Below are 13,043 nucleotides of genomic sequence, written 5' to 3' on the forward strand. Positions count from 1 at the left end.
CCATGCTGAGAGGATGTAGAGCGAGAGACTGACGAGGAGAGTGTATGTGAATGAGGTGGAAGGGGGGGGGAGAGGGAAGGGGAGGCCAAGGGTGAGATGGAGGGATGGAATGGAGACGTATATGAGAGAGGGGAATGTAAGGTGGGAGCAGGACAATGAAATCTTGGGGGACAGGGAGACATGGAGGCGATTTGTTTGTGGCCACCTCATACGGGATTAAGGGGTCTGGCAATAGATAGATATACAGAACATTATTAGCGCTGCTGTCGTTGTTGTTGTTTTTGCTAATAATGCTGATGAATATGAGGAGGAAAATATTAGTCATGTTGCTGCTGATAATGATAATTATGATATTAACAATGGTGATGATAGTTATGATAATTGTGCTAAATTACTTTCTGATATGAGTTTGTTTTTCAGCGGCAAATGGTGAGTGCCCTACGGATCCCCCCAAACTGGACCACGGCATCATCGAGCTAAAGAAGTGAGTAAACAGGATGTACCAACGAGTCTATTTGGCTTTCTATTCTTTAAATTTCTTACTGACAGGAGTTTTCATTCTTTAACTAACTTCTGTTTCGTCTTGTGTTCTCACTGAATAAATTCTAGTTACAATACCTCGTGCTTTATGTTTTCCAACTTTTTATCTTTATGTCATGAGTAATGTTATGTTTAATATTGTATGTGTCCATGGCTAAGTTACCATAGTTTCCAGCAACTACACTACCAGGCATCTAGTTCCTAAATGAAAAACCATAGAGATGCACACACACATATCTATATCTATCTATCTATCTATCTATATCTATATTTCTATATCTATATCTATCTATCTATCTATCTATATCTATATTTCTATATCTATATCTATCTATCTATCTATATCTATATCTATATCTATCTATCTATCTATATATATCATCAGCCGTTGAGGTCCACTGAAGGACCGGCCTATCCCTACCGAAGCAGGGACGATACAGCCAATGTATCTCTACTCAGTGGCTTAAGCTGTGTAGTAGAGACTGTCTGTAGGGTAAGAAGTGCTTGTGAGTGTTATTGTAGTGTTGTAGTGGCTTTGGATGTGTGTGTAGTCTGTGAATCAAGTGTAATCAGCCCACCTTAAGCCGACTGGGTTCAAGCATACTAGTATGCGACACTTGTTCAACCAAAGCTTCCCTTATGTCCGCCAAAGCGGTCAGTGGCTCGGTAAATGCTTCCCAAAGTTTCTACAACTCTGGCGGGAGGCGAACCCGCGCCCACCAGCGTGCGAAATGCACACTCTACCACTGTAGCACAGAGGATTCATATATATAAATCTATATATATCTAAATCTATATCTATCTATCTATCTATCTTTCATTCTATCTATCTATCTATCTGTCTATCTGTCTATCTATCTATCAATCTACCTATCTATCTATCTATATATTTACACACACACACACACACACACACACACACACACACACACACACACACACACACACACACACACACACACACACACACACACACACACACACACACACACACACACACACATATATACGCACATATATACCAGATTCTCTTTGGTTTGGCTGTTTACCAGTGCTATTAAGAGCGTTGAGACATTGCTTTTGCCATAAAGGGATTGCATTTATTTTTATAACTCACTACACCAGTGGTGAGTTTTACTGTTCTTGCCAATACCATCATCATCATTATCATAATCATCATCATCATCATCCGGACTTCCCTTCCAACGCTAGGGCAGGGTGAGGAGTAGCAACGTCCAGACAACCCAAGTTTGCCCAATGTAATGGACCACCTTTCCATTCACTCATCATTCAAACTCGCGGAACCCTGTCTCTATCTAATACGCCAAAATCTTTCACCAAATTCTGCGGCTTCACATAAGCTTCACATAAATATATCCAACTGAGTCAGTCCTGACGCTGCCACGTTAAAAAGGGGTGCCAAGTCCCTGTTCATGCACTTCTTCTCACATCATTCATCCAGCCAGCTCGGTCTCTCGTCAGTCCCCTAGCCTTACCGACTTCCATACCTCTCTTCCTGACACACTCATCCACCATATCCCTCCACCTTCTCCTTGGCCTACCTCGCCTCCTTCCTCCTTCAAATTGGATCGGATGTACTTTTTTCATGACTCTCTTCTTATTTATTCTCTCCACATGACAATACCATCTCAGTGCACTGTTTTCGATTCTGGTGTCCACAGACTTCTTCACTCCGCTACTTTTACGAATCACATTATTTCGTATCTTATCTACTCTCTGCACTCCACCCACATTCATCAGTAGTCCCATCTCCACTACTATCACTCTTGACTTTTCATTTTCATGCCACACCATAGTCTCACGGCCATATGTTAAGCTGGCACAAACAATCCCTCATGTAAGCCTCGTGCAGCTGCAGCACTCAATCCTCTGTTTCTTATCAAGGCCTTCATAGCGCCAACTACTTTCCTTTCTTGTGTCACTCTACTTTCCATTTATTTTGCACATTTTCCTCTCTTCTATCACTGTAACCAGGTATTTGAACTCTCATGCAAATTCCAGTCTCTCTCCATTCACTGTAACATCACATTGGGAGTCACCTTCTCTCTCGATAACCATCACTTTACTCTTTTCTACATTTATTCTTAAGGCACGACGCTCAAAGACATCAGGAAAACTGTGCACTAGTCTACCCAGTTCTTGTCCGGTATTTGCAAGTAGTACTACATCATCAGCATACAACAAATTTAAGATATTCCATTCATCACTATTCATAGCCTACGCCATCCCTTTCTCTGTTAATCGTGTTTTTACTTCTCTCATCACCCTATCCATATATATATAATGAATAACCATAGGGACATAACACAACGTTGTCGCAGGCCCACAGTGATCGTGAACCATTCACTTAGATGCCCACTTACCTTTATACAAGCCTCACTACGACTATAAAAACTCTTGACGTCACCTAGAAGCATACAATCTACTCCGTACAAACGCAAAACCTTCCAGTCCTTCTCTGTCTACTTTGTCGTGTGCTTTTTCCAGATCCATATATGCCATAAACACATTATAGTCCTTTTCACAAGCCCACTGCATTATCTGTCTCACTGCAAATATTTGATCCACACATCCTCTGCTACTCCTAAAACCACCCTGTTCATCACTCACCAGGACTTCTGATATCCCCCTTACTTTCTTTATAATAGTTCTTCCATATACCTTCCCTACAACACACAATAAACTTATGCCACTATAACTCTTGCACACATTTCGCTCATCTTTATTTTTGTACAGGGGTACAGTCACAGCCTATATCCACTCAGTTGACACAGTTTCACTCATCCATGCCTTCTTACATATCTCCAAGAAGCACTTCATTCCGCTCCCTCCACTACATTTAATGATCTCTGCATACACCTCATCAACCGCAGCTGCTTTCCCATTTTTCAGCCGCTTCACAGCGTTCTTCACCTCTACGAGAGTCACGTTTCCCTGCACTGCTTTCCATTTTTTCTCTGCACTCCTCCAAAACTAATTTTTACAGCGGCTCTGCTCTTTTTGTTCCCATTCATCAGGCTTTCAAAATATTCTTTCCGTATGCTCCTTACTTCATCCCCATGGGTAAATAATCTACCACCTACATCTTTCATACCTTCACATTTCCTTCTGCATTCACTTCTCCATTTACGCACCTCTTTCCAGAATAAGTTCCTATTTTTAGAGTAGTTTGCGTTCATTTGCCTTCCTAGATCATCATTTACCTCCTTCTTTAGTCTTTTTACGTGCTTTTCGCTCTCAGTATATTCATTTCTTATTTCAACTGAACCTCTGTCTTGTAACCACATTAGCTACTGCTTCCTCTTTTCCTCCACTGCTCTCCTAACTTCTTCATCCCACCATTCATTGTTGTTACTTTTGCCACACAACACACCGCTCTAGCATTCCTAACTAAATAAGCCCTATATGAATTCCACAGGCTGTCCAGATCCATTTCATTCCAATTAACTGATTCCAACTCCTCCCCTACTTTGGTTCTGTATTCATCTGCCATTTCTATGATACTTATTTTCTCGGCTTTCAGCCTTTCTCCCTGACTGCCCCTTTCTCTCCTGATCCACCTCACTCCTCTCAGTTTGATCTTATGTGCCACAATCATATGATCTGACAGACCTCAACATCGTCCTCTCACGGCCCTTGTATCAGCAACCATTCCCACATCGACCTCTCTGCAAGCATGTAACCAATCAGGCTCCCTTCAACATAATCCCCGTTCCCTCCACACCATGTATATTTATGTGGATCTTTGTGTATGAAATACGAGTTACAAATGCACAACCTCCATACCTGACACATATCCTTCAGCCGCTTCCCATTATCATTTTCTCCTGTTGCTCCATTACAAGCCACAATGTCATCCTCAGGACCAGTACCTGCTCTTCCTTTCATATCGCCCATTACGATCACTTTATAGTTCCTGGGCATTTCTCCCACTGCTTCATTCAGTCCATCCCATAACCTGTCTTTCTCTCTTACTCCTGTCATCACACGGTGCATACGCTACAATTAGAGCCAGTTTTACCATCTCAAACTTGAACTTGACATGCACATATCTCGAGCTGACACATTTGTAATCTCTCATTCCATTAATATTATTATTATTATTATCATTACTATTTTTATTATTATTATTATTATTATTATTATTATTATCATTACTATTATATTTTTTTTATTATTATTATTATTATTACTATTATTATTATTATTATTATTAACGAAGAAGTAAATTGGTTGTACTCACATAATTTCAAAGATATGGTCATCATACTTGGCCATCAGAGTCCCCCAGCTGGCGGTTTCATATGACCCAGTATCATCCTGTTTCCAGTACTGGTTTTCCAGTTACATCCAAAAACCGATAAAAATAGTCTATTTGCGGAGTCACAGAAGCTGCTAAAGGTACAGACTTGAAATTGTTGTGAGACATAGCCAAGGTCGGGGAGCAGGTCTGCAGTGACAATGGGCCCATTTAGATTTCTAGTTTCTGAGATTGCCCAGGGGTCAATAGAAAGTAGTTTGGGGTCAATTAGTGCACAATTAAAATAAAGGATAGAACTGAGCTACATTCACCAAATTTGGTCATTTATAGAACCTTATATGCTATGCATGGCTACAGTGTATGAATGGCTTTGACTCAAAACTCAAGGTCGCAGCCAAGGTCAAAATTCAAAATTTGCTTATTTTTTTTTAATGTGCTGAGGTCGCATACACAAGGTGGACGACCTTGTCATGTGGTGAGTTAATGAACTTGCTATTGGCATTTTCCATTTTGTAGGCATTTGTATTATTATTATTAGTAAAACTTCCCACATCACCATTGGAAGTTTTCTTTTCTGTCATTATTATTATTATTATCATTATTATTATCATTATTATTATTATTATTATTATTATTATTATTATTGTTATTGTTATTGTTATTATTATTATTTTTTAAATTGCGATATTTCAAAGGCTGTTTGACCTAGAGTCTTGAAACTTTATCTTAGTCGGACAACTGTCTGCTTCTTTTGGCCAAATATGGTGACAAAGCGTCAACCTGATCTCTGGATATTATCTGCGGCAGAGAAAAGTGAGTCAGCCACGTTACCTCTAGAATTGCTTAAGCTAGGAAGCTGAAACGTTACTACTGCCTGATATGACGCAGGCTCACGATCAATTTTCCGCATTTACTTTTCTATTTTCTTTTCGTTTTAGAACTTTTGCTTTTGTAGTTTTTGATGTCTCTTGTTGCTTTTGAATGATTCTCCACACAAAGTGAGCAATGGGATCAGACAGCCAGACACAAACAGACAGACAGAAAGATAGACATTCACAGACTTGGGATTATAGAAAAAGATTATATTATGTATGCATGTAGTGTCTCGCCCTGCTTTTGTGTATCACATGATGACTCTTCTGACATGACACAGGTACGCTGTCGAAATTTCCTTTTTTTTAAGTTGATGAGAGGGCTGCAGCATACTCCAGACGGTTATATGACACTTTTCCTCTAGATCTTATATATATATATATATATATATATATATATATATATATATATATATATATATATATATATATTATTGTCTATTCTTGATACTCCTTACGAACTCTGCATTACAGACAGAAAATCAGGAAGTGTAGACTATAAAAATAGATATATATATTTTCTCATGCAGACTTACTTGGCGGCTAGAGTGTAATGTATTTATTCCTGCTGTGTATGCCCCTGTTTTGTGTGTGACCTAACATGTTTTATACAGGACAAAACTGCTTCGACTGCCATGGTTTTGGCAAAATGTCTGTGTCAAAGAGGCTCATTACCTGGGTAGAACCACATATCACTTCAAGCTGATATTTTTCGGGTTTCGACTGAGGTCAGGTTCAGACATTTCAGACGCAGTTTGTCCAGCCATGTAAGTCACGGCAAAACTTGGATTAAGAACATTTCGTTTAACCCTTCACACCGGGTGTGCCATATTTATTTTAGGCTTGGTACTTCCGGACGTGTTTATTCAACCTGGGAGAGACTTTTTAAGCTAGAGGAGTTTGATTTAGCCTTTATTAATCAGTCATTATACATGAGAATTTCCAAGTAAAAAAAAGTAATTTGTACTTAGCAGAATAAACTAAAAAAAAAAAAAAGTCATTGGATCGCAAGGTTAAATAGGCCCCGTTCTGAGCACAATGTTACCAACTGTTATCGGCATTCCGTATGGCTCTGAAAAATGAACGAATGTGGTCAAATGAGTGGGGGTGTTCTTATTCCAGAGCTTGTCCTCACTTGCACGACTCATAATTTGTCCAAGAATAAGTGCGATCCTGGCCATAGTTTAATGAGGCCCTAAAAGCGTCAATCCTCAGTCAGACACGTTCAGTATCCATGTTGCTTGCTCAGAATTTGCCAATAATGGGGGTTTTGTCAGGACTGAGGTGGTAGCTCGTAGACCATCTGGCTTACTCCCTGTGAGTTTACAGTTCCACCAGCGTTTATTTCTCTCTCCCTAGGGAAATACTTTATAATCCCAAACTCCACCCCTTCGCCTCATTCTCCTTCAAAAAAATGTTATGATGTATTTTATTTCTCAGTACTGTCAAACATTAATGGTATATATATATATATATATATATATATATATATATATATATATATATATATATATATATATATATATATATATATATATATATATATATATATATATATATATATATATATGTATATATATATATATATATATATATATATATATATATATATATATATATATATATATATATATATATATATATATATATTATACGATGAAATAATATTGTCATCACAAGTATCTCTCATAAGTACCTTTATCGAAGGATGTGGATGACACTTTGATAGCAATCTAAAATAGTGAAGCGAACGAGTTAAATCATCGAATGATTGATGTAACCTACCTGTGACCTACCTGAGGAAAACCGAGCTATAATTTGTTCATTTATGAATCAGCGGTAGACATTGAGCCTGAGAAAATAAAGGCATTGCTATCCTTGTAGACTTGCGGCGTACTGCTAATGCAGGTAATATCGAGCGTGTACGGTATGTTTAATAGAAGAAAACGGTATAAATTCCTCGCTGAGCAGTCGTAAGATCATACAAATGGATGCTGGAAAGAGCTCACTCTTCCAAGTCTTTTTTCCTTGGCCAAATTATGTCTTATTCATATGTGCTCACCTACATGGCAACATATTAAACATTCTGAGAGATCTTGAACTGCATTTCACATTAAGGATGCCACTGGACCGTTCCTGTGCGATGCATTTATCGTCCTGTGTAATGTTAGTTTCAAAAACAACATTATGGCTGCCAGTTTACCGACTTGTACCTAGTGAGTATGTGTGAAGTATCTTTGCGAAATTTTTACAGTTCTTTAAAATCTACAACTTACTGTCTGAAGATGTTTGTGCTTACCGACTCCCTGATATTTCTTGAAAGTTTAGCGCCTGCTGTGAAATAGGTTGAGAGGTGTATAAGACATATTCTTGGCTTAGACGATTGTCTAGCACTTTTTTTTTTCTTTTTTTACCTCGCCCGGGACGGAGTCCGACGAGTTTTTTTTTTGTCGTTTGTTTGTTTTTTTGTTAATTTGTTTGTTTGTCAGCAGCATAACGAAAAAACGGCTGAATGAAATTACATGACACTTTCAGGATATGTGGGCACTAGTCCCCAAAGGAAGTGATTAAAGTTTGGAGATAACACAGTGACCATGAAATGTTAAAAACAAGGTCATGGATTTTCAGAGGGTTATAATTTTAAACCTGTTGAACATAGAGATATTCACCATTATCATCATGAAGGAACTCCCATATGGGCTTTTATCTGACACCAAGACCTTTGACCTTGAGTGTCCTTGAAAGGTCAAATTCCAGGTCACGGATTTTTAAGGGCTATAACTCGAAACTGATTGCAAATAAGTATTTACTAAAATCAACTTACAGTAAGTCCCACATGGGCTTTTAACTGGTACCATGACCTTTCACTTTATAGTCTGGAGGAATTTCACTGAACCTCGTTCCGAGACACATACAAAGTTTTATTGCATTTTTTGATACATTGGACCCTGCTAATGAAAATTAAAAGTGCACCCAGTTGGCACACTTGAACATTGTGTTCTACGGGTCGAAATCCAAAATGGCCGCCCGAGAAAATGAAAAATTACAATATTTGATTACTATAGTCACTAGTTTTACTAATATTACATTATTTAAACGTAGAATTATTTCAAGAAATTCTAGGGATAAGAAAGTACATTATATATGTGTAAATTGTGAAAAGAAAAATTATTTAGTTAATAATAATTGATTAAAAAAGACACCAAATGTGATTACCGTACCCTGTTAGACTATCACCAAGTATTACAACAATATTTCATTTTCTTAACAAACTATACAGGGAAAGGATGGAGAATTAGGTCTTTCCGTCAGTAAACATTTTTAAATATTTAACATGTCTATTCCAACAAACATATTTAAACCATACTTTTTTTTACAACTAAAATGTTCATATCCCTTATATCAAAATGTTAACCAATTACGCCCTTCAGAATTGATCAGAATGCTTTACATAAAAAATATATGTTGCTTATAAATATAAAAACGCTGAAAAACGAAACATTTACAATTATATAATATACTGTCTGTCATTTCCACGTTCATACTTTCCTCTTCTTCAACTGACACTCTTGATTTACTTTGAGGATTGTGGCAGTCAGTTCTTCGGCAAGCAGAAAACAGTGAGCAAGAAAGTTTTGCTGCAGCACAACTGCAGCGGGCAGTTGAATATGGGGTGCGGGATTGACACCCACAGTTGATTAGTTTTAGGATATCAAGTGGTGCAGGAGAAACATCAGGTGGCAAGCCATTTGGAACCAACATGTTTGAATCAGGATCCTTGATCCACCCATAATGAAGAGGGTTCATTTCTGGTGGCTCTGGATCAAGGGAAAGTCTCCAAATTGCTGCCTGTAAATGGGCTCGCAAACATGTTCTTCAAATGCTTCTGATGTTGGTGGCAAAGGTTTTAGCTCCGGTGCTGTGGTGAGCCAAAGATTGCCCATCTTCGATTGCCACACAGATTATCTTAAAGATGTCATGTTGTTTTCATTTGGAAAGCCATAACATGCTGCAATGAATATTGCGGCTTCAGGAGTAACATCAGTCAGCTCTTCTTGTTGCCACCCTAATCTGGTAAGTGTCTTTCCACTCTTTATTTGTCTTTAACATTGCACCTTTACCAATACCCCATAAATATAAAACACTGTCACATCTTGTAAGAACATGGGCAGGTAACAGACTGTTGAGGACATCTTGATTTTGCTCAACTATTGCTTTGATATCTGCACTTGATCGTGAAGGGCTTGTTCCAAGCAGTACCATATTGCAGGCAAGATTTTCTTGCTTATAGAAGTGGCATAGCAGGACAAATATGTCTGTGTCATCAGCAACATTTCTAATGTTGTGTCTTCCTGACCTTGCCAAATGGACAGCTTGCTGCACCACAATAACATCAGCTTCCTCATGTGCAGCGTGCAAGTCAGGCCTGTTTCTTCTGATTCCATTACAAAGCTCTACTGGTATTGGTTCCTTACCTGTAATCACAAGGTGATCGTCATTGTGTGACAGTAAATCAGTGTGCTCACACAGATACTCACAAATGAGATTATTCACCTATGATTTATTGTGTATAACAGGTAAGCAGACCTTCTATGGTGGCAGAGGTGTTGCCAGTGACAGTCTGTGGCATCTACTTGCTTCCTTCTCAGGTGTAGCTGCTCGTGTTGCCTGTTTTATGCTTCCACTGTGATAACTGTCAAAGACCAGATGTGTGTTTGCTGCTAAAACACAATGACATATGTACTGCACAAACTATAGTATATAATCTTCTATGACATCTTTGCTTGGCAATTTGACAGCCCAGAGAATTGCACACCCATCAAGTATTATAGCATCAACTGGGACCGTTCTGCGATCACATACCTCCACTTGGACTTTGGCTTTCAGGGTGGCTTTAGAAGCTGACAGCCTCATATCACCTGTCTTTTCCTGGAATATTGAGGGTGGAAATGCAGCCAGCTCATAAGAGAGAACATCTCTCATGTATGATCCTAGAGGTTTGAAGACAAAGCACTCTTGAATAGATCAATGTGGTATCATACACAGATATATTGTCCACTTTAATTTTTTTTTTGAAGTTGACATGAGCACAACTGGTCTTGTGAGTGGCTTGTGAAAACTTTGTGGCCATCCTTCCTCAAATGTTTTCATCATAGCTGCTCCCAATTCAACAACCCTGTCAAAATTGACATGCTCTGCACATATCCTACCTGTAACCACATAAATCAGTCCGGGTGGATGGCACTCTCCGTTCAGTGGATCTATGCAACTTTGAAGTTTCTCCTGAATTTTTGCTCTGTCTACTTCATCACTTTGTATCCTTGAAGGACCTTCTTCCTTGTGGGTCATGACTGTGGATTGTGCGTTTCCACCAAACATGGATAAAACATCTTTTTTCAGTTGAGTGCAGATATGTAGTCCAAGAATCCACCTTTTCAATGCTGCTGGTTGATGGGTTATTCCAAAAATTCCTCCTGGACTATGGCCATAACGCATGAAAGTTGTCTCAAATGTACTGGTCAGACCAGATGCCATTCCAGATGCCTGGTTGATGTCGCAATACATGACCTCCGTCCATGAAGTCTTGAAACACTTCATCAGGCAGTTTGCTCATAGAATGAAAGTAATACAAGGCATACCTTCCATAATTGGCATGACCATTAGCATTGAAATAAGGAAGCATCTCTTTGATGACAAACAAATTGAGAGGCCAATCACCTTCTCAAATGAGACCTTGATTGTTTTATTGACTTTAGTGATAGCAATTTATTAACATTCAAAATTTCTTCTATCGGCACCTAAAAATTATTATAAACACTTAAAAATCATTAAAATAAAATGTTACAATGTGTAGTTTACAGGTGATCATTTTGTTTAGTGCGTGTTCTGATAGGAAAAGTTAATATTATTATTGTATGAAGAAAATTAAACACTGAAAAAGATAGCTAAACATGTTTTATTAGCATCATCATTCATGCAGGTGGCCATATTGGATTTCGCCCTCCATTTTGAAATGCTCAAGTGGGTCAGCTGGATGCACTTTTTTATTTTGATGGTTACATCCCAAAGTATCAGAAAATGCAATAAAACTTTGTATATGTCTTGGAACGAGGTTCACCAGAAAATGACCATTCTGCCACGAGACTATTAAGTGACCTTGAATGGTCAAATCAAGGTCACGGATATTCAGGGGGCTAAAACTCGAAGATTAATAATTTGAATTGACAGATAATAAGTTTGATTTCATTTGCGCCAGTACCTTAAACTTTAATTGTTTACTGACACTAAATGGCAGTACCAATTCAGTATTTAACAGCAATAAAATAACTGATGTCAGGCGAGGTTTGTTGTACCTGGCCTCACTTGTTCGGAATTTATTTTGCATATTACATCTTAATATATCTTGTTTGCTTATTACTGTATGTGTTTGTATATCAATGAACGTCACAAAAGTAAGACACCAGCTTATGATTTATAATGTATCGGATACAGAATTAAACTTTTAAGGAAGAGAGATGCTGGGAAGCCTTCTTAACGAGTGATAATATGGGTTTATAGTATGATGCATTAAAACTAAGCGGTACATGCAGTGCAGGTAATTCCCCAGTTTCTGAATGTGGAACCCATGGGATGTGTAAAATGGGTTTATGTATAGTGGCTGCTGAAAATGCTATATAACATGGTCTGAAGACTAAAGTAATCTAAGGTTCAGAATTCTTCCAAATAGCTTCATCATAAATTAGGGTTACCTGGATTTTTGAGCTCTCAATTTGTTCTCCATCAGCCCAAGAATATTATATATCAATTTATTCTTGCCTGTAGTCGACTGTTTTCAACTTAGGAAAGATCTCGTAGAAATGAAGGTTGTTTCAGCCTGTATTGTGTTTTTTAAGGTGCATTAAATCGTCTGACAATGAAAAGAATAAAATAGAAAACAAGTCGTTGGGGAATAGGGTTTAATAAGAGGGTCTCGTGTGTAATGAGTTGTGTTCCCCATGACAGTGGTACGTATGGCCAGGTGCGGTGCATGGGCAGCTATCGATTAGAGGGCGGACGTCAGGAGGTGCTGTGTAAAGAGGGACAGTGGGTGCTGCAGGGTCAACCCGTCTGTGTGAAAGGTGAGCAGATGAAGATGACACACACACACAAACACACACACACACACACACACACACACACACACACACACACACACACACACACACACACACACACACACACACACACACACACTCACAAATCCTTGGTGTGACATACAATACATCAGTGTCATTTAAACAACACATCAGAAACATTAAAAATAAATTAACACTAAGACTTAACGCCCTAAGATCACTTGCCCATACAAC

At 38.4% G+C, this 13,043-nt stretch overlaps 1 protein-coding gene across 1 annotated transcript in view; it reads left to right on the top strand.

Moving 5' to 3' along the window:
- Window positions 1-13,043, top strand: part of LOC145415098 (coagulation factor XIII B chain-like) — a 141,184-nt gene that overhangs the window by 48,215 nt on the left and 79,926 nt on the right. The window contains exons 5-6 of the mRNA XM_080284517.1: window positions 421-484; window positions 12,697-12,812. Of these exons, the coding sequence (XP_080140643.1) occupies window positions 421-484; window positions 12,697-12,812 (180 nt within the window). The remainder of the gene's footprint in view (window positions 1-420; window positions 485-12,696; window positions 12,813-13,043) is intronic.

This window comes from Coenobita brevimanus, chromosome 13 (assembly GCF_032717465.1).
Source record: "Coenobita brevimanus isolate Jiangsu-jjx chromosome 13, ASM3271746v2, whole genome shotgun sequence".
NCBI lineage: Eukaryota > Metazoa > Arthropoda > Malacostraca > Decapoda > Coenobitidae > Coenobita > Coenobita brevimanus.